General features: G+C 40.9%; 1 protein-coding gene across 2 annotated transcripts in view; it reads left to right on the top strand.

Annotated features, from left to right (window-relative positions):
- The first annotated feature begins 1,617 nt into the window (after nucleotides 1-1,617).
- Nucleotides 1,618-24,587, top strand: part of CTNNAL1 (catenin alpha like 1) — a 61,116-nt gene continuing 38,146 nt past the window's right edge. For both annotated transcript variants that reach the window (XM_081067734.1, XM_081067735.1), the window contains exons 1-2: nucleotides 1,618-1,879; nucleotides 18,779-18,968. In XM_081067734.1, coding sequence (XP_080923860.1) covers nucleotides 1,739-1,879; nucleotides 18,779-18,968 — 331 coding nt within the window. In that variant the 5' untranslated portion in view covers nucleotides 1,618-1,738. The remainder of the gene's footprint in view (nucleotides 1,880-18,778; nucleotides 18,969-24,587) is intronic.

Raw genomic sequence — 24,587 nt, 5'->3', positions numbered from 1 at the left:
TCAGGTGGTCACGTTAGTCTAATTTCTGCTGAGAAATTTGATCTTGAGTGAAGTCAGACTTTTACAGATGTAACCATCTGTCTGCTAGACCTTACGTCTTTCCCTTTGGCTCCAGTGCCTACACTGAACGTTTATGAAATATGGGCAGCTTACATAAGGGAAGATGTGTTTTGGGAGTGAATGCTGGGCTTTCACCTTAACAAAGTGAAAGAGTCCCAGGCTGAAGCTGGGGCCCGCAGTGCACAGGATAAGGTGGCCTTGTGGTAGAAAAGGAAATGGTGAGGTGGGCGGCTGGGAAGTAATAATCAGAGGGAAAAAAAGTTGTAGAAAGGAACTGCCTATTTTGAATGAACAAAACAAGCCTAAGCTATGGCTGTACTCAATACCAAAGTTATCCGTGCAGCACTGGCAGGTGGAACTGACCCCATAGCGGAAGTACCACAAACCACATTTCAACACTGCTTGGAAAAGAGCGTGCTGACACCTTGAGTTGGTGCTCTGCAGCTCATCAATCTGACATTATGGATGGAGAAATTATTCTGGCCAAGATGTAAGGCTGCACTAGCCAGCCTCAGAGTCTTTTCTACTCTAATAGTTTCTCATTGGCAGATACCGTATGTGCTAGTTTACAAAATATTTCTTCATGCTTCTCAGTCTATTGCTTAAGCATAGACCCCTTTAGAAAGTGTGTACTTGCTGACAACCTCCTTTTGGCTGTGCTCCTGGAATCCTTAGGGTAAGAAGTGTTCAGCTCTCCCTTCCATCCCAGGCATGCAGGGGTTCTGTCTTTTAGCCTTACTCTTAAGTGAATTTAGTCAGAAGTATACACCCATGAATGATCTTTTCAGTGACTGAAGAGATCTGTTAAACTCTTCTGTAGTAGGCAATAGGGGAAAAGTAATTTTGAAAAGTAGGTTTAAAAAGTTAACAGTATTGAACAGTAGGTGAAGCTTTTCCATATGTTCTTTAATTTCCTTTTCAGGAGTAATTCTGAACAGTAGCCTGAAAGATACCCAAATCACTATCTTCTTGCTGAGTACCTAGATACTCCTTAATTCTTAATTACATTACCAAATATTTCCTCTTCAGTCCAGTTCAAAGTGTTTGTGAGAAAGATGCAGTCAGAAAAGGAGCAGCGTGGAGGAAAATGGGACCCCAGAGAGACTATTACAGGTAGAATTCCTGTCGCTGGGTAAAATCCCCTCCCTACAGACCTGAGTCTGGTTCTGTTCTACCAGTTAGTTACAACTCCCAGCGCAGCTTCCAGAAATTTTCGTGGGAAGAGGAGTTAGGACGAGTCACCTTATCAGAAGGACTGGAAGCTTTGCCGGAGACGGTGTCCCTGTCGCGGTAAGAGGCCACGTGGAGGCGGGAAGCCCTCAGGTGTCTTCTGTGTTCTAGTGGGGTGCGACGCGTGTGATGTCCACAGAAGAGTGGTCCCAGGAGCGGCGGGAGAGGGAGACGGGGCGGGCCCTGGTTAGGGGGCAGGCTGCAAGGTGGGCCCTGGACAAAAGCGTGTGGGGGCGTGGCCCAGGCGGGGCTGTTCGTTCCGGAGGCGGGGCCGTTCCGGAGGCGGGGCTCGGCTGCTGCCGACAGGCGGGGGGTGGGGCTACCCGGAGGCGGGCCGGTTGGGGGCGGGGCCTCGGGAGGCGCGGGTGCAGCGCGCCGCAGGCGGGCGGGCTGGCAGGCTGCGGGCCCGCAGTGGCCTGGCGTCTGGGCTGCGCGACCGCGGAGGGCCATGGCGTCCTCTCCGGGCCCCGCCGGCATCGGTGGCGCCGGCGCAGTGCCAGGCTCGGGGTCGTCCGGCTTCGCCTTGGACTCAGGACTCGAGATCAAAACGCGCTCGGTGGAGCAGACGCTGCTCCCGCTGGTGTCTCAGGTAAAGTAGCGCCCAGCCCGGCCCCTTGTCTCCCTCGGACCGCGATGGCGGTGGCGGCCCGCGCGCCTGGGCCCGCGCCGGAGGCAGCCGCTGCCCCGCATTCCGCACTGGTACTACGCCTTCGGGGCCGGAGCGCCTGTCTGGGCTTGGGGACCGGCGGAGGCGGAGGCGCGGGAGTCGGGACCCCCCGAAACGCCGCGGCGAGGCCGCGTGGGCTGAGCTGCCGCGGGGCCTGCGGGGCGGGGAGCTGTTGGAGACCTGAGTGCCCCGCCGGCAGGTGCGCTGCCCGGCCTGCCCCGTGGGACCCGCCTTGGGGCGGCAGCGCCGGCGGCCCCGGCCCCCGAGGCGCCCGCCGCTGCTGGGCCGCCGAGCCGAGCTCCCCGCGGGCACAGGATCCCTGCGGGGCCTCGCCGGCCCTGCTCGTTGCCGCTCTTGAACCCACTGCGGGCACACGTCTGCACCCCCAGCGCAGAGCCGTGCTGGGGGCCACGCCGGCGGGGGCGTTCCTCCTGGCCTCCGAGCCCCGCGTGCGCTCCCGGAGGCCTCTGTGCCTTCCCCCTGCGTGGGAGTCGGCTCGCCAGCCGCGCGTTCACGCCGGGCCACGCCGCCCCTGCCCCTCCACCTGCCTGCTCACTTCACTCGGCTTGTGTCCCGCCCGGGAAGAGGGAAGGGAAGGGCTGCCTGGTAGTTAATGCGGACGCACATCTTTTCGCCAAATCTCACGTGGGATGTATGCTTGCTTGTCGTTGTCGGTCATAGCAGAAGTCTGCCATCAGCTAATTGACGCGCGCAGTTTTAGAAAAGTTTTTGTTACGGGGAGCCGGCTCCTACACAGCCCGAGGGCTGGAATTCCTCACCTCGCTCTGTTGTTCTGTGCCAAGCGCTCGCTGTCGGGAGTGAAGAATCTGGTGCCTTAAGCAGCGTTGGCGATGTGTGACTCACGACTAGATGGCAACGTCTTCATGACTCACACTTTGCCCAGATTTTAGAGGTACAAGGAATCTTAAAGGTTATCTGATTCTGAATTAAAAAATTCTGTCTTACAGCATCCTCCACACCTGGTCACCGGTCCCTTGCTTAAACATGTTCAGTGATAGGGATCCCGGAGCTGGTCCAAACAATTTTAAATGTTGTCTCTTCTCCATCCCAGCCCTGCAAATATTTGAAAACAGTAGTCACACATGTCCCTGGATTCCTGTTATGCTCAATTAAATAGACAGCTCCATTTTCTTCACATGTGCTCCTTTTAGACTGGCTAACAGAATAGTGAATGAAAACATCTGACTGGCCCCCTCCCCCTTCCCTTCCATGTCTGACAGAGGCCCTGACCAGTGGGAAGGAGGGCTAGGATCAGTTGGTAATGTGTGCACTGTGCCGCCTCCCCCAAAAGAATACCACCTCCACCACCAATACAACTACAACCAAAACTACTGGAGTAGTTTTAAGAGACACAAAGATCAGAGCGTGATGGAGTTCAACTTGACAATGTTCATTTGTTTAACATTGTGCACAAGGCCATGTTCTAAGCACTTTATAAATATTAAACTCATTTAGTTCTCGTAACAGTCTTGTGAGGTAGATAGATGTTTATTCTCATTACATAGCTGAGAATACTGAGGAGCAGTGAGGTTAAATAACTTGTCATGGCACTTTCAACTATAAATGTCAAACTGGGATTTGATCGCAGGCAACCTGGCTACAGAGTATATGCCTTTAGCTGCACCATGTGCTGTGTCCTTTCTAGAGATGGGAAGCAGTGAAGAGGTCAGCTTGTAGGAGGTTACAGAGAAGAGAGTCCACAATGGAAAAACAAGCTGGAAGGTTGTTGTAATCTGGAGAAATGATAATTTTTCACAGTACCACTGCTAAAAATGTATCAGTCCTACAGCTCTGTTGTGTAATTCTGGGGTGAAAGAGGCTGGAGAGAGTAGGGAGTGGAGGAGGAATGTGTGAATCGCTGCTGAGTTAACTAGAGGTCAATGCCAAAGGGGGAAAATGCCAGTTCTTTTTCCTTCCCTGTTAATGACTCATTCAAGGCTATAGCTGAGGTTCTGCATCCCACTTGTTATGTACCCACAGCAATATCTTTAGCACAATACCATAATTGATATTTCTAATGCTTGACTGTACTCAACAAGAAAAAGTTAAATTATGCTTTAAGGCGAAAAATGTAGCATGGCCAGAATACTGTTAACAGAGCAGGAAAGTGGGGAGTACAATTAAGAATGCTGTTTTTAAGTTTCAGTGAATGTCAGTGGATTAAAACTGCAGCTTTCTAGAAACTCGTATTCTGTAGTCTTGTTTTCTGAGGATGCTGCATTATTATCCAAGTCATGCTTCGCCCTCTTATCCACAAGATCATTTAAAGCATTTTAAGAAAGCAGTTGTGTGCTTACTAATTGCTGCTCTTGGAGGGACTTGTATTCTAGTTGGGAGACAGGACCCGGGTAGAATAATAGCACATGCCAAGTGTCAAATGAACATGAGATGTTCTCTAAAAGCTCAGAGAAGGCTGGAGAAGTTGGAATGATGCCATCGAGGAGACAGGGTCTTGAGGTGAGCAAATAGGACTGGCACTGTACGTACAGTTGACTGAGTTTTAATCAGGTCGTTTCTACTCTAATACCATCTGACCTCTTCTGACTCTCCAAGTAAGAAGTTATGGGTACTACTGGCTTTATTCTGGGAATGCAAGGTTGAGTCAATATTAGACACATATATACAATTTTCTACATTCGATATATCTATTTTCTAATATTTGCTAATAAGTGCAGAAAAATTATTCAATTAAATTCAACTTCGAATCATGATAAATAGCAGTTAGCAAACTAGTCACAGAAGAAAACTTCCTTAACCTGATACAGTGTATCTACAGAAAACCTACAGTTAACATCATGGCAGCAAGTCACATTTAAAACAAACATTTCCTTTAAAACCAGAAACAAGGATGCCTGCTATCACATCTTCTATTCCACACTGTACTGGAAATCCTAACCAGTGCAACAAGACAGGGAGAAGTGAAAGTGGAAAGATATGAAAGGAGAAATTAAAACTCTTATTGTGATATAATTATCTACATAGAAAACTCAAGAGTTTACAAATAAATTATAAAAATTAGGAGCGTTAGTAAGTTCACTGATTGTAGGATACTGAAGTCAGCTGCATTTCTCTACATTAATAACAAGCAGAAAAGTTAATTGTAAGACACTACTGGTTAGAATAAAAATGAGGTTCCTAGGAATGTATGTATAACAAGAGATGTCAAATGTTGTGGAGAAAATTTTAAAATTTTATGGAAAGCCAAAGTACGTCTAAATAAATGAGAGAGAAGTACGGTATTCATGGTTAGATGGATTGATATTATAGGCACATCCATTTTTCCTATTGATCTATAAATTTAACACAATTCCAATGAAAACAGGAGTTTTAAAAGTAGAATTTGATAAAGGTAATTCTAAAATTTGTATGAAAGACTAAAGAGCCAAGAATAGTCAGGAGAGAAACATGGTTGGTAGACTTACTTTACCAGATTTCAAAACTTATTATAAAGCTATAGTAATTAAGACAATGTGGGCATAAGAATAGAGATGGGCAAATATACTAGTGAAACAGAATGGAGAACTAGAAACAGATCCCTATATATATGGAAACTTGATAAATCACAGAATTGGCACTGCTGATCAGTGGGGAAAGGAAGAACATTTTTTTTTTTAAATGGATCTGGGACAATTAGTTACCTAAGTAGAAACACATGAAACTAGTTCACTGTCTCACACAATATACAAAAATCAATTTCAGATGGTCAGGAACGTCAATGTGAAACTGAAAACTTATAACACTATTATGGGAAAAAAATAGGGCAATATCTTCAGCTCCTGATGGTGGGAAAGGATTTCTTAGTACACCAAAAGTACAAACTCTAAGCAAAGATTGACAGATTTGACTCCATCAAGATTGAAAGGATAGGGCTGGCCCCGTGGCTCAGGCGGTTAGAGCTCCATGCTCCTAACTCCAAAGGCTGCCGGTTCGATTCCCACATGGGCCAGTGGGCTCTCAACCACAAGGTTGCCAGTTCAATGCCTCGAGTCCCGCAAAGGATGGTGGGCTGCGCCCCCTGCAACTAGCAACGGCAACTGGACCTGGAGCTGAGCTGCGCCCTCCACAACTAAGACTGAAAGAATAACAACTTGACTTGGAAAAAAAGGCCTGGAAGTACACACTGTTCCCCAATAAAGTCTTGTTCCCCTTCCCCAATAAAATCTTAAAAAAAAAAAAAAGATTGAAAGGATAAGGCATAAAGTGGGATAATGTAATTGCAGCACAAATAACCAACAAATGGTTGGTAGTACCCAGAATAAACAAAGGACTCTAATGACTCAAAACTAAGAGTACACATTAAAAATTGGTAAAATAGTCCTCTTGCGGGAGAGGAAACAGATGTCGAAAAGGTATGTGAAAAGATGTTCAACTTGGTTAGAAATCACTGAAGTAAAAGTGAAAAGCACAGTGAGAACAAGTGTTAGGAATGTGGAGGTGATGAAAATGTCAGTGGTACAACCACTTTGGAAAACAGTTTGATGTAAACTGTCAAAATAGAAGGTGGGTATTACCTATAGCCCAGCATTCCACTCCTAAATCCACACCCCTAGAGAAACTCCTGCATGTGTGTTAGAAACATGGATTGGAATTTTGATCGTTGTTTCACTTCTAATGGCCTCAAACTGGACACTACGCAATGTCTTTTAACAGTAGGATGTTTCAATAAATTGTGCTATGTTCATACAATGAGATACCATACAGCAGTGACATGAATGAATCCTGGATGTAATTATCAGTATAGGTGAATCTCATAACCATCATGTTGAGCGAAAAATAAATCAAAGGTTCAAAACCAGGCAAAACAAAACCATATGTCATTTAGGGATATAACATGTGCAGTGGTTATAATAAGGGGATGACGAGCACAAAGTCAGGACAGTGGTTTCTTCTGGGGAGAGGGAGGGTGTGATTTAACAAGGGAGTGGCCCGCAGGGCACAGGGCTTGCCAAAGGTACCTGCAAAGTTCTCTTCAGCTTGGTGGTGGGTACCTATACCTTCCTTTCATTTCTTTAAACTGTTCATTACATACACTCATTTGTTCTATATTTTTGAATTCAGACAGTTTTTTTTAAAGCCCTGGGCTGAGTCCCAAACATACTTTCTGCAGAACAACTCCCCCACCTTTAATAATCACTTTATTCTTCCTGTCAAAACTCCCACTTGCAGTCTTACACTGTTTTTATCCAAGGGAGGGAAGAGGGAGATTTGCCACACAGCTCCACCCTGATGTGGAATGTTATTCCACCACCCACTAGTCTTCCTGTCTACGATGGATTTACTTCATTCATCATTGTACAGACCCTTTACATTTATTCTAAGATAGCTCACCTCGTCTTCCCATTTCTCTGCACTGTCTTGGCAGCTTTTCAGGATTCTTGTCTCACTAAACTGGAGATGAACACAGTACATGAGTTCCTCTTTGCTGAGTTGTGTATGTGAATATACTTGTGTGTTTTTAACTGCAAAGGTAAAACACGAAATTCAGACAAAATGGTGTATAAAGGAAGTGAAACGGCCCCTTGTTTCTGCCTGTTGAAGCACCTCCCATGACTTGGTGTTTTCTTTCATAGTGGTCTCTATAGCTGATTAGGATTTTTATATCTACTAATTGATATAAATTAATTACTAGATATAAATTATATCTAGTATACTAGATATAAATTACAGTAGATATAATTTATATCTACTAATTGTTATTATTAGTAGATAAATTATTAGTAGATAGTTTATATCTATTGTTGAGTGTCAACAAAACAACACCCAGCCTAAGAAAGCCTTATAAGAGTTTATTTGAGCCAAACGGATGACAATTGCCAGAAAGAAAAATCTCAACGGATTGAGAAAATGCCCTGGAGAATGGCAGTTTTGCAGATTATGTTATATATTAGAATCAAAGGAGGAGACCTAAGGAGGAAATCCACTGATGGTAGGTTAGGGAGGCAGGAGAAAGCACAGTAGGGAAATCTCTGAGATTGGATAAAAAGCAAAACGTAGAGACACGTACTCCTTTTACATTGGTGGGTACAGGATAGTTAACATTTACAGTGGATAGAGATGGTATGTGGGCAACAAGATAACAATGTGGTCTCATGCTCTGGTAGTTGTGCCTTTGAGGGTCCTAGAAAAGATTAGTTTGATTTTTCAAAGGTGTATTAGATGCACAAAGACGATAGACAATTTCAAAGGTAAAGATTGACCTTTGTTAAGGAAGCTATAGGTCTAGACGTGACTACCCACCATGACCCGATTTTGGTTAGGAACTTTTACATTCACACCACCCTATGTGGTTATTTTCAGTCTTTGGAGGGCCTCCTGAGCTCGTCAAGTTTAGTATGTGCGCCCTTTTGCTTCTACTTGAGTTAAGCCCAGAGAGGAACATCTCTTTCCTGGACTGGCTCCCTTATTGTTCAGGTCCCAGGGAATTAACACTTTCTTTATTCTTTTGTCTGGGATGCCACCATTTTTCTTCTTCTTGATGGTCTTTACTTACTTTCTTGCGTCCCCACAGAATAAGTAATTAAACTAAGAAACTTCATTTCAATCAAGAGATTACTGTTAATTTCTCTAGAATATAAGAATAACATCACAAACATGAGAATCTTGAAGCATAACATTGTTAATATCTAACAATTACTGTGTTTCCCCGAAAATAAGACCTAGCTGGATCATCAGCTCCAATTTGTCTTTTGGAACAAAATTAATATAAGACCCGGTATTATATGATATTATATTACATATCATAATTATATTATACCCGGTCTTATAGTGAAATAAGACCTGCTCTTATATTAATTTTTGCTCCGAAAGACACATTAGAGCTGATGGTCCAGCTAGGTCTTATTTTCTAGGAAACATGGTATATAGTGTTTACTATATACTGGACACTATTCTAAGTACTTTACCTACACTTACTAATTTAGTCCCCACAATGGCCTTATAAGATGGGTACTATTATTCTTGTTTTTACAGGTGAGAACACCGAGTCACAGAAACGTTAGATAACTTGCCACATGGCAGAGCCAGAACTGAAACCCAGGCAAAGTGATACCAGAGATCGTGCTCTTGACTGCAAGGGTATACTTTGTTAGGGTTTGGTACTTCTTGACACCCTTTGTTAGAGGGTATCAAGTAAGCCCTAGTTCTTCTTCTTTTATTCCACAACAGAGTTCTTCGGTATAACAGATTCTATTTCTTCCCCACGGGATGACTTCTCTGCTCTCTTTTCCGGTTCTTTCAGGCATTCTCCAGACTCTAGTGTCAGGGCAACTCCATGCTGTGACTCCCAGTATAATGTGCCTCCTTTTTTGGAGAATAATCGCTAGAATATTATTGGGAACATTATAATTTACAAGGCACTTTCACCAGCTGTCGTTCCCTTTATCCTCGATACAATCCTGGCAGGAAAGACGAAGCTTAGTGGTTAAGCATGCAGACAACTTACTGGCTTTGTGATCTTGGGCAAATTATTTTTTAAAATTTTTTATTGGGGAATATTGGGGAACAATATTGGGGAATATTGGGGAACAAGTGTGTTTCTCCAGGGCCCATCAGTTCCAAGTCATGTTTGTTCAATCTAGTTGTGGAGGGCGCAGCTCAACTCCAAGTCCAGTCTCTGTTTTCAATCTTAGTTGCAGCAGGCGCAGCCCACCATCCCATGTGGGAATGGAATCGGCAACCTTAATGTTGAGAGCTCGCACTCTAACCAACTAAGCCATCTGGCCCGCCCGAGGGCAAATTCTTTGTCATGCAGAGTGCCATGCGGGGTCTCTGGTCCTGCTCCCCACATAAAAATACAGGATATGGTGAGGCCAAAAAGGAAGAATGGAGCCATAAATAAGGGAGTCATACCACTATATTCTCGCTGGCAACCTGGTGAGACGCAAACAGTAGTATCCGCACCATCCGCAGTCTGCCATTCACTTCTGCCTGCCAACCAACCAAGCAATCAGTGCAGTCCCAGCAATTACATCAGTAACCAATTGGCTAACGGGTTACAGCTGATGGCCAACCAATCAAAGTTGATGGTCATTCACCACCCGAGCCAGCACTCCCCACACGAGGCCGAGAGCCTGGAAACTGCTCTGTGAGACTCTGTCCCCATATTCTTAATCTCTCCAAATTTTAGGTTCTTCATCTGTAAAGGAGGGAAATACCATGCTTCCCCCAAAATAAGACGTAGTTGGACAATCAGCTCTAATGCATCTTTTGGAGCAAACATTAATATAAGACCCAATCTTATTTTACTATAATATAAGACCTGGTCTTATTTTACTATAATATAGGACCAGGAATAATATAATATAGTATAATATAATATAATATAATATAATATAATATAATATAATATAATACCACTTGGTGGGCTTTGGTGTAAGATAAACCTATGTTCACATTCTAAACTAGGCTGCTTCTTAGCTATGTGAGCCAGTACGTAATTTCACTCAGTGTCAATTTTCTTTTTCTTTTTTAAATTAAATTTATTGAGGTGACACTGGTTAGTAAAATTATGTAGGTTTCAAGTGTACATTTCTATAATACATCATCTATATATATTGCATTGTGTGTTCACCACCCAGAATCAGTTCTCCTTCCATCACTGTATATTGATCCTTTTTCCCCTTTTCTATCATCCTCCCTTGTCCTCTGGTAACCACTAAACTGTTGTCTGTATCTGTGAGTTTTGTTTCTTTGTTTGTCTTATTCCTTTGTTGCTTTCAGTTTTATATTCCACATATAAGAGAAGTCATTTGGTTCTCAACTTTTCTTGTCGGACTTATTTTGCTTAGCATAATAATCTCAAGATCCATCAATATTGTTGCAAATGGCAGTATTTCATCTTATCTTATGGTCGAGTGGTATTCCATCGTGTATATGTACCACATCTTCTTTATCCCATCATCTGTCAAAGGACACTTTGGTTGTTTCCATGTTTTGGCCTCTGTACATAGTGCTGCGATAAACACAGGGGTACATATATCTTTATGGTAAATGTCTTAAGATTTTTTGGGTAGATACCCAAGAGAGGGTTTGCTGGGTCATATGGTAATTGTATTCTTAATTTTTTGAGGAACCTCCATACTGTTTTCCATAGCAGCTGCACCAATTTACATCCCCACCCATGGTGTATGAGGGTTCCTTTTTCTCCTTAGCCTCTCCAACACTTGCCATTGTCTTGTTGATGATAGCCATTCTAACAGGTGTGAAGTGATATCTTATTGTGGTTTTGCATTTTCCTAATAGCTAGTGAAGTTGAGCATTTTTTCATACATCTGTTTGTCCTTTGAAAAATAACAGATGTCTTCTTGGGAGAAGTGTGTGTTCAGGTCCTCGGCCCATTTTTTAATTGGATTTTTTGTTGTTGAGTTGTGCGAGTTCTTTACATATTTCTGATATTAGCCCCTTATTGAAGGCATTGTTTGCAAATATCTCCTCCCATTCAGTTGATTGCCTTTTCATTTTGTTGATGGTTTGCTTTGCTGTGCAGAAGCTTTTTTGTTTGATTTGGTCCCATTCATTTATTTTTGCTTTTACTTCCCTTGCCTTTGAGGTTAAATTCATAAAATCCTCTTTGAATCCAAGGTCTGTAAATTTAGTACCTATTCTCTCTTCTATGCAGTTTATTGTTTTAGGTCTTATAGTTAACTCTTTGATCCATTTTGAGTTCATTTTGGTATATGGCGACAGAAAACAGTCTAGTTTCATACTTTTGCATGTGGCTTTCCAATTTTCTCAGCACCATTTATTGAAGAGGGTATTTTTCCTCCATTGTGTGTTTTTGGACCCTTTGTCAATTTTCTTATCTTGAATAATACCTAAGGATTAATCAAGAGAGCTAATTATAATACACATTTGAGTGTTTAGCATAAACTGGGTACTATGTTAAATACAATATTTGGATCATTTCGTTTAATCCTCTTATAAATATGGCAGAGAACGCAATATAGCTATGTGGTTAAGAGGCTAGGCTCTGGAGTCAAACTATCTGGTTAAATCCTAATTCTCGTAATCTCCATTATGTCCAATTTTCTCGTTTGTAAAGTGATGACAGTAACACCTGTTCCATTGGAGTTTTGTGAGGCATTGTGGGTAGTATTTAAAAGTATGGTTTGGGGCCGGCCCGGTGGCTCAGGCGGTTAGAGCTCCATGCTCCTAACTCCGAGGGCTGCAGGTTCGATTCCCACATGGTCCAGTGGGCTCTCAACCACAAGGTTACCGGTTCAACTCCTCCAAGAGATGTTGGGCTGCACCCCCTGCAACTAGCAACGGCTACTGGACCTGGAGCTGAGCTGCGCCCTCCACAACTAAGATTGAAAGGACAAGAACTTGACTTGGAAAAAAGTCCTGGAAATACACACTGTTCCCCAATAAAGTCCTGTTCCCTTTCCCCAATTAAAAAAAATAAAAATAAAAAATAAAAGTATGGTTTGGCAGCATTGCCCTGATACCAAAACCAATAAGGACCCTATAAGGAAAGAGGACTACAAACCAATATCCCTAATGAATATAGGCAGAAATTATCAACAAAATACTAGCAAATCAAATCTACTAGCACCTTAAAAGGATCATACACTGTGGTCAAGTAGGAATCACTCTGGTATGCAAGGATGGATCAATATATGCAAATCAAGAAATGTGATACACCACATTAATAGAAGGAAAGAAACAGAATCATATGATCATCACAATAGATGCAGAAAGAGCATTTGACAAAATTCAACATCTTTTCATGGTGAAAACTCTCAACAAATTGGTATAGGAAGAACATACCTCAGCATGATAAAGGCCATTTTTGATAAGCCCATAGCTAGCATCATTCTCAATGGTGAAATGTTGGAAGATTTTCTTCTCAGATCAGGAACAGGACAAGGGTACCCATTCTCACTACTACTATTCAACACAGTACTGGAAGTCTTAGCCAGAGTTTTAAGGCAATAAAAAGGAATAAAAGGCATCCAAGCTGGAAAGGAAGTAGTAAAATTGTTTCTGTTTGCAGATGACATGTCCTTATATAGAGAAAATCCTAAAGACTCCACTAAAAAACTGGTAGGACTAATAAACAAATTCAGTAAAATTTAAGGAAATCAACAGGCAATCAACTGTAATTAAAAATAAGTTAAAAAGAAAAGGTAGCATGTCATCCTTTGCTTGAAGATTCTTCTTGGCTGCTATGGTAATGGAAGGAAATTACTTTTGGTAGTGAGCATGCAATAAAATGTACAGACACTGAATTATAAAGTGTACACCTGAAATTTACATACGAGTTTGGACAATTAAGTTCGCGAGCTCATCCTAGAAAAAGTGCTACATACCTCATTGCTGAATATCACTATGGTCACCTTCGAAGTCCTCCCCTTGGGAAGCTATGCACCCACACCAGCTCCTAGTCCACCCATTCCAGAATTTTGGAACTCTTTCTGGAATGGCCATCAGAGCTCTATCATCATGTTACCCTCGATGTCTTGAATGTCATCTAAATGTCTTCCTTTCAATATTTCCTTTATCTTTGGGTAAAGAAAGAAGTCATTGGGGGCCAGATCAGGTGAGTAGAGAGAGTGTTCCAATAGAGTTATTTGTTTACTTGCTAAAAACTCCCTCACAGACAATGCTCTGTGAGCTGGTGCATTGTCGTGATGTAAGAGCCATGAATTGTTGGCAAAAAGTTCAGTTCGTCTTTTTCATGCAGCCTTTTGAACACGTCCAAATAGTAAAGTTGGCTAACTGTTTATCTGGTTGGTACATATTCATAATGAATAATCCCTCTGATATCAAAAAGGTTAGCAACATCGTTGCAACAAGATCATGAAATTAATTGCCAGACCTCGTAATGTTATTAACCCAATGTTACTTCAATACATTTAATTAAATCAATATATAGAAATCGTGTTTATGCGAACAATAAAATAACTGAAAAAGAAATAAAACAATCCTATTTATAATAGCATCAAAGATAATAAAATACTTAAGAATAAATTCAACCAAGGAGGTGAAAGGTCTGTACACTTTACACTGAAAACTCTCGGACTTTGATGAAAGAAATTGGAGAAGATCCAAATAAATGAAAGTATATTTCATGTTCATGGATCAGAAGAATTACTATAATTAAAATGTCCATACTACACAAAGCTATCTATAGACTCAATGCAATCTCCATCAAAATACCAATGGCATTTTTCACAGAAAGAGAAAAACAATCCTAAAATTTGTATCAAATCACAAAAGATCATATCTAGCCAGAGCAATTCTGAGAAAGAAGAACAAAGCTGGAGGTATCACACTTCCTGATTTAAAACAATGTTGCAAAGCTACAGTAATTAAAACAATATTGTACTGGCATAAAAACAGTCACATGATCCAATGGAACAGAATTGAGAGCTCAGAAATAAACCTACACGTATATGGTCAACTAATTTTGGCAGGGGAGCCACGAATACTCAATGGGGAAAGGACAGTTTCTTCAATAAATGGTGTTGGGAAAACTGGATAATCACATGCAAAAAAATGAAACTGGATCCCTCTCTCTCTTACACCACTCACAGTAATTCACTTAAATGGATTAAATGTAATACCTGAAACTGTAAAGCTCATAGAACAAACAGGAAAAAATCTCCTTGACATTGGTCTTAGCAATGATTTTTTTGATTTGACACCAAAAGCAAAAGTAACAAAAGCAAAAATGAACAAATGGGATAACATCAAACTATAAAGCTTCTGCACAGCAAGACAAACAATCAGCAGAATGAAAAGATAACCTACAGAATAGGAGAAAATATTTGCAAGCCAGCTATCTAATAAGGGGTTAATATCCAAAATATGTAAGGAACTCCTCATACTACTCAATAGAAAAAACTCCCAATCTGATTTAAAAATGGGCAGAGGCACTGAATACATATTTTTTAAAGAAGACATATATAATGGCCAACAGATATATGAAAATATGCTCAACATCACTAATCATCAGGGAAATGCAAATTAAAACCACAAAAAGATATCACTTCACACCTGTTAGAATAGGCTATTATCAGAAAGATATGTGTTGGCGATAATGTGGGTAAATGGGACTCTTTTCCCTTGTGCACTTATGGTAGGAATGTAAATTGGTACAACCAACTATGCGAAACAGTATGGAGGTTCCTCAAAAAAGTTAAAAATGGAGCTGAAATATGATCTAGTAATCCCACTTCTGAGTATATATTCAAAAGAAATGAAATCAGGATTTTGAAGAGATATCTGTACTCTGATGTTTATCGCAACATTATTCACAATAGCCAAGATATGGGAACAACTTAAGTGCCCTTCTCTGGATGAATGGATAAAGAAAATGTGGTATAAATATACAATGGAATATTATTTAGCCATGAGAAAGAAAGAAATCCTGACATTTGCGACAACATGGATGGACCTGGAGGGCAGTATGCTAAGTGAAATGTCAGACAAAAAGGCAAATGCCGTAGGATCTCACTTATTTGTGGCAACCAGAAAAGCCAAACTCACAAAAAAAGAATGTAGAGTTGGTGGTTGCCACGGACTGGGTGCTAGGGGAAATGTGGAGATAAATCAAAGGGGATACATTTCCAGTTATAAGATGAGTAAGTTCTAGGCATCTCAAGTACAGCATAGTGACTATAGTTAACAGTACTGTATTATATACTGGAAAGTCACTAAGAAGAGGAGATAAAAAAAAAAAATCATTTGATGGAGGTGTTAACTAACCCTACTGTGGTAACATGTATCACATCGTCACGTACACAGACTTTCACAATGTCATATGTCAGTTATATGCTGGGGGAAAAAGTATGGCCTCAGAGTCAAATTATCTGACTCTGAATCTTGGTTTCACCACTTAATAGCTGTGTGACCTTAAATAGGCATCCTTTAATGTCAGTTTCATTATCTGTAAACGGGAAAAAGTAGTGCCTACATCTAAGATTGTGAGGATTAAATTAAGTTATTCATGCAAAATGCTTTTTTGTGCCTGCCACATAGAAATGTTAATGTTATGGCAATGCACCCCATTTCTCATGCCACAAATTTAGAGGTCGTCTTTCACAGCACCAACCTAATCCATCCAGCAAGTCATATATATTTAAGACATTCCTCAATGTGTCCATTTTCCTCCATCTTGACTATCGTCACCTTGTTTCAAGCCAACCTCATCTTTTACCTGGACTATGCAACAGCTTCCTAATCGGTCTCCCTGCTTCTACTTTTGCCATGTTAGCAATCTTCTTTTCCCCCAGAAGAGATTGTTCTTTTTAAAAACATGTATTTGGGTTTGTGTTAGTTACTTACTGCTGCAGAATACATTATCCCCCAAATTACGGTTTAAAACAACAAGCATGTATCATCTTGGTTTCTTTGTGTCAGAAATGTGGGAGTGGCTTACCTGGCTGGTTCTAGACCCCTCGGTGTCTGCTGGCAGGAGGCCTCAGATCCATCTGGCTGTTGCTTAGAGGCCTCAGTTCCTGGTCATGTCAGCCTGTCCATCAGGCTGGTCAGTTCTTCACGACATGGCACTGGCTTCCCTTAGAGTGAATCATCTCAGAGAGAGACAGAGAGTAAGAGGGAAGCTGGAGTGTCTTTATGACCTGTCCTCAAAAGTAGCATACCGTCACTTCTGCTTTATTCTATGAGTTATAAGTTCAGCCAATACTTGAGGAGAGGGGAATAAGACTCCACCTGTCGAAGGGAGAAATAGCAAAGAATTTGTGAAAATTTAAAAACTATCACACTTCACCCTCTGACCACAAATTGTTTGCATTCTTCTCACCTGCAAACAACCCCGCCCTCCAACCCTCTAAACTCTCATCCTTTTATGGCGTTAGCTGGAAATCCAAGACGTTGGCATCTAAAAATGATTCAGATGAGGCTCTTGTTCCTTAAGTATAGTTCCTTGAATATAATTCTTTATGATTTGAAGTCTGTAAACTAAAGAGACAAATTATCTGCTTCCCAGACACCCAACTTACAGTGGTAGGACAGGCATAGGATAACCACTATAGACACTTGTGTTTTTTTTAAACAAAAAGAACCCCCTCCCCAAACCCGTGAAGGTAGAGGCATAGGATAACCTACATACTTCTGTTCGAAACTGAAGTATGCTATATACTTCTGTTTGAAAATGGAGAAAAGAGGAGCCACTGGTTCATAGCACTCTGAAATCCAGCCAGACAAGGTTAGCAGTTCCTTTGTTAAGACTCAAGGACTGGGAATAATTCTTCATGGCTCCTAGTACTGCCCTGTGAGTCATCCTTTTTCATAGAAGGTAGCCCATGTCTTTATTCCAATTCACAGCCTTACATGGCTGATCCGTGCCTACCTGTTGGGTATTTGTTTTATACTGGCTGTCTTTCCCACCATTCTTTAACCACGTCTGGGCTTACCTCATTCCTTATGTCCCCCTGCCCTACTTTTTAAACAATTATTTAATCTTCTCCCTAGACTGCTTTATTGCATTATGTGTTTGCCAGCCTGGCTACTTGATATCATTTAAATTTCAGCTTAAGTATCATTTTCTCATGAAGGTAGATCAGCTAATCTGGTAGCTACACAGATACATTTGATCACATTATCCTATTTTAATAGTTTGCATAGCATTTATATTAATGTTTTTTGTTTACCTGTTTATGTGATTATGTGCCTCCCCCCACGGGCCTCTTTTGTTCATTTCATCATTGCTTAGACTTTTACCTGGCATATGACAGTTGTGCCACAAGTATATTTTGTATGATTGAATTATTGTTTTTCTACTAGACAGTTAACCAAATGGGGCAGGATTGTGTTGGTCTTGTTTACTGATGCACCCTTAGGACCTGGCATGTAGGAAATACTCAAAATTTGAAAAAATATTATAGATGAGGAAATTTAGAGAGATTCAATAAATTTCCCGAGGTCCTTTGAGCCACCAAACTATTAATACCATAACATAGAACGTGCTTGATACATTGTAGTTGTTCAAAGAGTGATTCCTTTCCTCTTAATTCTGTATTCTGGTCTTTGTGAATCCAGTGATAGAAGTCATTTCAAAATCATGCTAAGTGGACATGTACTATTTAAGAGCTATAGTTTTCATGTAACATTCTTGAAATATTTTTATATGTCAGCCAAGTTCATGCGCTAATGTTGTGGGACATTTTGGGGGATTTATATTTGTTTCAACCGGCTTAACTTGTCACTTGTATTTTATTTCCAGGGCCTGGAACCAAGTGTTCAAACTCTTGGTATCTCATTTACTTTGAGGCTACAACAAAACTTAGCGAAGTATACAACATAGCTTGTAATGGTCAAGCTCAGTATCTAGTTGATTCAGTACACAGGTATGGTGCACACACCATTTAGTACACGCTGTGCACTTGTGCCAGGCAATGGAGTGGGAAGCAACGTAGAGAAGATGCTGTGTCTCCCCTCATAGCAGCTTCAAGTTATGGTAGAGGAAACTAGACCTGGCGTGCTTTGATTTTCTGTGGATTATTTGACTGTATCGATCCATCGTCTCCTACTTTTCTCCTGTCTTTAAGATTGGTGCAGTTCTCTGGAGGGGTTCTGGAACTGTATGCCCCAGCTAGCTGTTCTTAGGTAAACTGGGAAAGGTTATTATGGAACCGCTGTCCTGGGGAGATGAAGGAAGCTTTGCTGGTTGCCTCTGGATTGAAGTGTTAAACTATCAATTTAGTCGATTAGACAAGCCCAGTATGCCAGGCTTAATTCCCTTGGTCTTTGTGATATAGCTTTAAAAAAAATAAAAAAAATAAAAAACTTATTGAGATAAAATTTAAACAAGTTGCTTTTCTCTTTTATTTTTAGATCACCACACTTATTAATCATAAAGATAATACCAAAAAGTCTGATAAAACTCTGCAAGCAATTCAGCGTGTAGGACAAGCCGTCAACTTGGCAGTTGGAAGATTTGTTAAAGTAGGGGAAGCGATAGCCAATGAAAACTGGGATTTGAAAGAAGAAATAAATATTGCCTGTATTGAAGCGAAACAAGCAGGTATGTGGATATCGAAGCCTATATATACCAATTTGATTGCTTTGGATATGATGGCAAATTATTGTCTTACTTTAAGTGAAGATGTGTACTGTGCTTTAGCCCTATGATTACAACTACCTGGGACACTAAAAGCTTGGATTACCTTCTACGAATATTGAACTTCTCATCACTCAAGTCCTAAATGTGAAACATTGAGCTCTTTCACTGGACAGGATAGTAGATGACCACTTTTGCCATCAGCCATTGAAATGTGAGAGACACAGGGTCAATGCGAGAGATAAGAGGAGAGTGAGGCCTGGACTCCACTTTCCAGGAGTATATTAGCTTACTGTTACCATGTAGGAAATGGAAATAAAAATTAGCATGCACCTGTACTCTACAGCAGCCAAACCGAAGTGATTTCAAATTTCATGATGTTCCACAATTTTCTATAGCTGGTAGCACAAAACCCTAAGAGAACCTGGGGTGTTTGGTGGATACAAATAGTTCAGCTTTGTTGAAGTATCATTTATCCATTTATACTTTCAGTAAATATTTACTGCATGCTGGCTATATGCCAGGCAGTCTTGTAAGCCATAGGGATATAGGCGTGTACAAATAAGTCAAAATCCTGCCCTTATGGAGCTAATATTCTAGTAAGGGAGACATACCTCTGCCTAGTGAGTGAGACAGTAAACAAATGAACAAAGATATATAATGTCAGGTAGTGGTCGTTATGAAGAAAATGACAAAGCAGAGTAAAATTTGGGAGACCAATGGAGGTATATTTTAGAGAAGGCAGATGCAGTTAACATTTTGGGCTCCATAATTGTTGACAATTCTTTGTTAGGGAATGCATTGTAGAGTGTTTAGCAGAATCCCTAGCTTCTACTTGTTAGATGCCAGTAGATCACTTCTTGCCCTACTGTGACAACCAAAAATGTCTCCAGACGTTGCCAAATGTCCTTTGAAGAGTCAACATGGCTCCCAATTGAGAACTATCGAGATAGGGTGTCAGGAAGTCCCTCTAAGGAAGTAACACTGGAGCACAGATTTCAATGAAATGAGGGCCCAGGTATGTGGATATCTGGGAGAAGGGCATTCCTGGCAAAGAGAAGAGCAGGTATGGCCTTCTAGGCAAAGATAGGAACTTTGGATTGTGTTCTAAGTGTAATTGGGGGGCTAGTGGAAGGTATTGTGCAGGGTGGTGACATGATCTCAGTTATATTTTAAAAGAATGACTGGTGGCTCATGTATGGAAAATAGGTTTTCAGAGGTATGAGGGTGAAGTCAGGGAGACCAGTTAGCTGTCACAGTGGTTCAGGTGATAGATGATGGTCACTTAGACCAGTCGATAGCATTTGAGGTGGTGGAAAGAAATTGCATTTGGTTATATTATCACGGTGGAGCTGATAGGATTTGCTGATAGTTTGGATGTGGGATGTGATGGAGAGAAGAGTCATGGATAACTCCAAGGTCTGGAGTGTGAACAGCTGGGTAAATGATGGTGCTATATACTGTGATGGGCAATCCTGCGGGAGGAGGTGTTTCTGGAGAGTCACCATGCGGGAAGGGAGTGGGTGAGATAAGGCCAAGTAAATACGGAGAAGCCAACCCAATGAGACGTGGTCCTACCTGTTATATGAATGACTTCGGGTATTAGTCTACAGATAATAGATTGAGGGATTTTGGGCCAGATGAAAGATGTATATTTTGTGTTGGAAAGCTTTCTGGTAGTATGGAGGAAATGAACAAATGAGGGTTGATGGAGAGAGAGTGTTGTGACGGAAGTCAGGGAGATGAGTTATGGAGATGAGTTATGGAAGTGTTTACAATACACCAGGCTAAACCAAGGCAGTGTCCTACTGATATAAAGAGCAGGAAGAGGACACAAAATACTCGTTAAGGCAGTTAAATCGACAGAACGTGATTATTGATTAAAGGAATGGGAGGATTCTGGATTGACTCTTAGGTTTCTAGCCATTCACTGGGATAGAGAACAGATTTTATGTAGAGAGCCAGGGTGATGCCCTTATTCTTTTCATCATTTATATTTTGCCTACATTTTTAAAAGGATTTGAAATAGCTCACAATAATAGATATACGCTCAATAAACCTATTTTAAATAGGAGATGAAAATAAATATACTAGAAACTTCAGCCAACCCTGTTCCTCTAAGCATGAAATGTATCTTTGTACTTCCCGTAAAGCAAGACAAAAATGTAGGAAAGAAAGGGTTATATAATTCTCATTGTTTGTTGAAAGGAAACAAACCAGCTTGTCAAGAGGAGAGTGACTCTTTTTTTCTTAAATTATTGTGTGGGCACTTATACAAAAGACGTTACATAATGCAATGGACAATTCAATAGAAAATGCAGAGATGTTCTTCATATTACTGTTTTTTGGGATTTTTTTTAGCAACCCTTAATTAAAACAAGAGTAGTGTTTTGTTTTGTTTTGTTAACGAAAGGGCATCCTGAGTCCTACTTCCCTTACTGGCTTTGTAGCGCGTCACTGTGCTTAGTGGAGGGTGAGGAACGAGGACATGGTACCCCGACCCTAATAGACTGTGGTACTTTGCAAGTACCATAAGCCAAGGCAGCCTCTTACAGGAGGAGTCTTTGGAAGCCATCTGATGTCATGGGCTCCACATACTGTCTCTTCTCATTCGAAGTGTCCTTTCCCATCTTGAGAACTGCCTCTTACAGTCTCTCAGGTAAGAGAATGAAAATGTATTTGAGGTGACTCTCCTGCAGTTGTATAATACGGAAGCCCGATTTTCTCTTAAGATGTACAAATTTAAGACTTAACATCACTCTTCAAATGTTTCTAGCCCACTCAGACCATAGCAATCATTTTCTCCTCTGGACATTTAGTACTCATTTGAGGGAAATAATATAAAGTATAAAGAACTAGGCTTTAGAGTCAGGCTGCCTGGAATTTAGTCCCAACTCTTCCACTTGCTAGCAGTGTGATATTGGGTAAGCTACTAAACTTCTTAAAAACCTTAGTTTTTCTCATCTATAAAATGGGGGTAATGTTAGTATTTATAGAAGTGTTGTGATCTAATGCATGCATGCATTTGGTACATAGAAAATACTCAATAAATATTAGTTTTTTAAAAATTTTTTAAAAATTTTCTTTTCCTGTGTTATTATTATTATTTCCTGTGTTATTATTATTTTTTTTAATTTTCTTTTCCTGTGTTAAACTCTTGTGTTGAGTTTTTACTTTTTACTTGGCTAGTAGTCAAGTAGTATATTTTATATGGGACCTCAATAAGTATTTGTATTATTGACTGACTTTGGGTTTCCCCACTAGCTGCAACAGTAGCTAGTCACACTTCAATTAAAAAATGACAACCATGAAGCTATAAGACAGCTTTGTGACTTTTTCAGGGAACTGATTTCTGAACAGTCTACACTTTGAACAACTTTATAATGTTAAGAAAGCATTTGACCATGTTGATGGAGCAGACCAAATGTTACCATCCTATGTACTTTATAAGTTAAATGCTTGGGGTTTAGTCACAAAAAGGAAAGGTTAAATAAAGCCATATGTGTAGCCTCATATGTAATATTTTTGGTGATTGAGAACTACAGGAAAAAGTAACACTTGCAGAGGTACAAAAAGAACCATTTTTATCCTTTCAGCTATTACTGATAGAATGCAAACAGATACTTTTTTTTTTTTTCTGCCCCTTTCGGTAGGTACTAAGGTTTAATTCTAATCTCCTTTTTCTCTGTATATTTTGCTACATAAACTTTGTATTCGTTACCTATTGCTGTGTAACAAATTAAGCCAAACTAAGCAACTTAACACTACAAACATTTTTTAAAAAAATTTTTATTGGGGAACATTAGGGACCAGAAATGTTTTTATTCAAGTCAGTGTTTTTCAATCTAGTTGTGGAGGGCACAGCTCAGCTCCAAGTCAGGTCATTGTTTTCAGTCTAATTGTGGAGGGCGCAGCTCACTGGCCCATGTGGGACTCGAACTGGCAACCTTGTTGTTAAGAGCTCATGCTCTAACCAACTGAGCCATCCGACCACCCCACTACAAACATTTATTACCTCAAATAGTTTCTGAGGGTCAAGAATCAGGAAGTGGCTTACTGGCTGGTTCTGGCCCTGTGTCTCTCATGAGGTTACACTCAAGGTATAGGATAGGCCTGCAGTTGCCTGAAGGCTTGACTGGCCTGTACAATCTGCTTTCAAGCTCCTTCTCAAGGTTGTTGACAGGCTTCACTTCTTTGTTGATGGTTGGCCAGAGGCCTCAGTTTCTCCTCATGTATGCCTCTCTATAGCAATGACTGCATACAACACGATAGCTGTCTTCCCCCAGAGAGAGAGAGAGCAACCAAAATGGCTAGCTCAGTGTCTTTAAGAACCTAGTCTTGGAAATGACATGCAATCACTTTTGCTATACCAAACCTGGTATGATGTGGGCGGGGCAAACACAAAGATGTAAATGCCAGGAGGTACGCATCACTGGGAGCCATCTTGGAGGCTGGCTTCTACAGACTTCATCTATTAGTAGAACTTCGGCTGTTGCCATGATGTCTAATCGATCCATATCATTGGGTTTGTTTTTTTTCTTTAAATCACTTGGGGTTTTCTGAGTCATTTCAAATTCCTGTTGTCTGAAACGAACTTTATCATCTCCCTTCTCATGACCTTCTGATTTCATTCAATTGACTTAGTTTCACAGCCCTGAAGCCATTTTTTCCCCCTTTCCATTTACTTCTTATCACACATTTCAACTACGTACTAATTTTATATTTTCTCAGTAGCTCCCAAATCATCTTTTTTTACATTCCCATGACCACCATCCTAGTAAGAGCCTTCCCACTTCACACCCACAATTGAAACTGCTGTCTGATTAGGAGCCTGACTTTAAGTCTCCCCTTTCAGCTCTATTTTATATGCTTCCATCAGGCCGATCTCCCTAATCTTGATTTTTATTACGTCACACGCTGTCCTCTGCCCAGTAAAATTCAGACACTTTTCTCAAGATCCTTAGCCCATGGGCTCATACATTATTGGGTGTCAGTAGTACTGACAAGAGGGCTTGTGTGAGAAAATCAATCCACTATGCACTCAGGTTTTTTTAGGACTTAAAAAATTATCTTGAACATTGGAAGATGATTAAAACTTTATTTTTTAAATCTTGTTATGTTAAAAGTAAGGTTTAGAAAAAATTACAGCTTGGTTTCATTCTTGAGGAGAACAAATACCGTATTTGCCAGCGTATAAGACGACTGGGCGTATAAGACGACCCCCTAACATTTCCACTCAAAATACAGAGTTTGTTATATACTCGCCGTATGAGACTACCCCCTCTTCCGCACACCTTCCACACACCAAATAACTTTCAGTTTAAAATTTGCATCATACTTCTTTCTTTTGGCTGGTGCCATGATAGGGATGATAGGGGTTTGACTGGTCGACATTTTCTATGCTGTACTGTACAATGGTGCAGTATTGTGGTTGGCTGTTGGCTGTATACAAAGCCTGATTTGATTGGTCCCTGCTCCCTGTTTGCCCGCCCTGTCACTATAGCAGTCTGGTCCACCCTTGCATCAGCATCTCCCTGGGACCTCACTAGTGCGCAAGTGCGAGCTCTTCAACATTCTAACAGG

Source organism: Rhinolophus hipposideros (genome assembly GCF_964194185.1).
Source record: "Rhinolophus hipposideros genome assembly, chromosome: 11".
Lineage (NCBI taxonomy): Eukaryota > Metazoa > Chordata > Mammalia > Chiroptera > Rhinolophidae > Rhinolophus > Rhinolophus hipposideros.
This window is presented reverse-complemented; position numbering and strand designations above follow the sequence as displayed.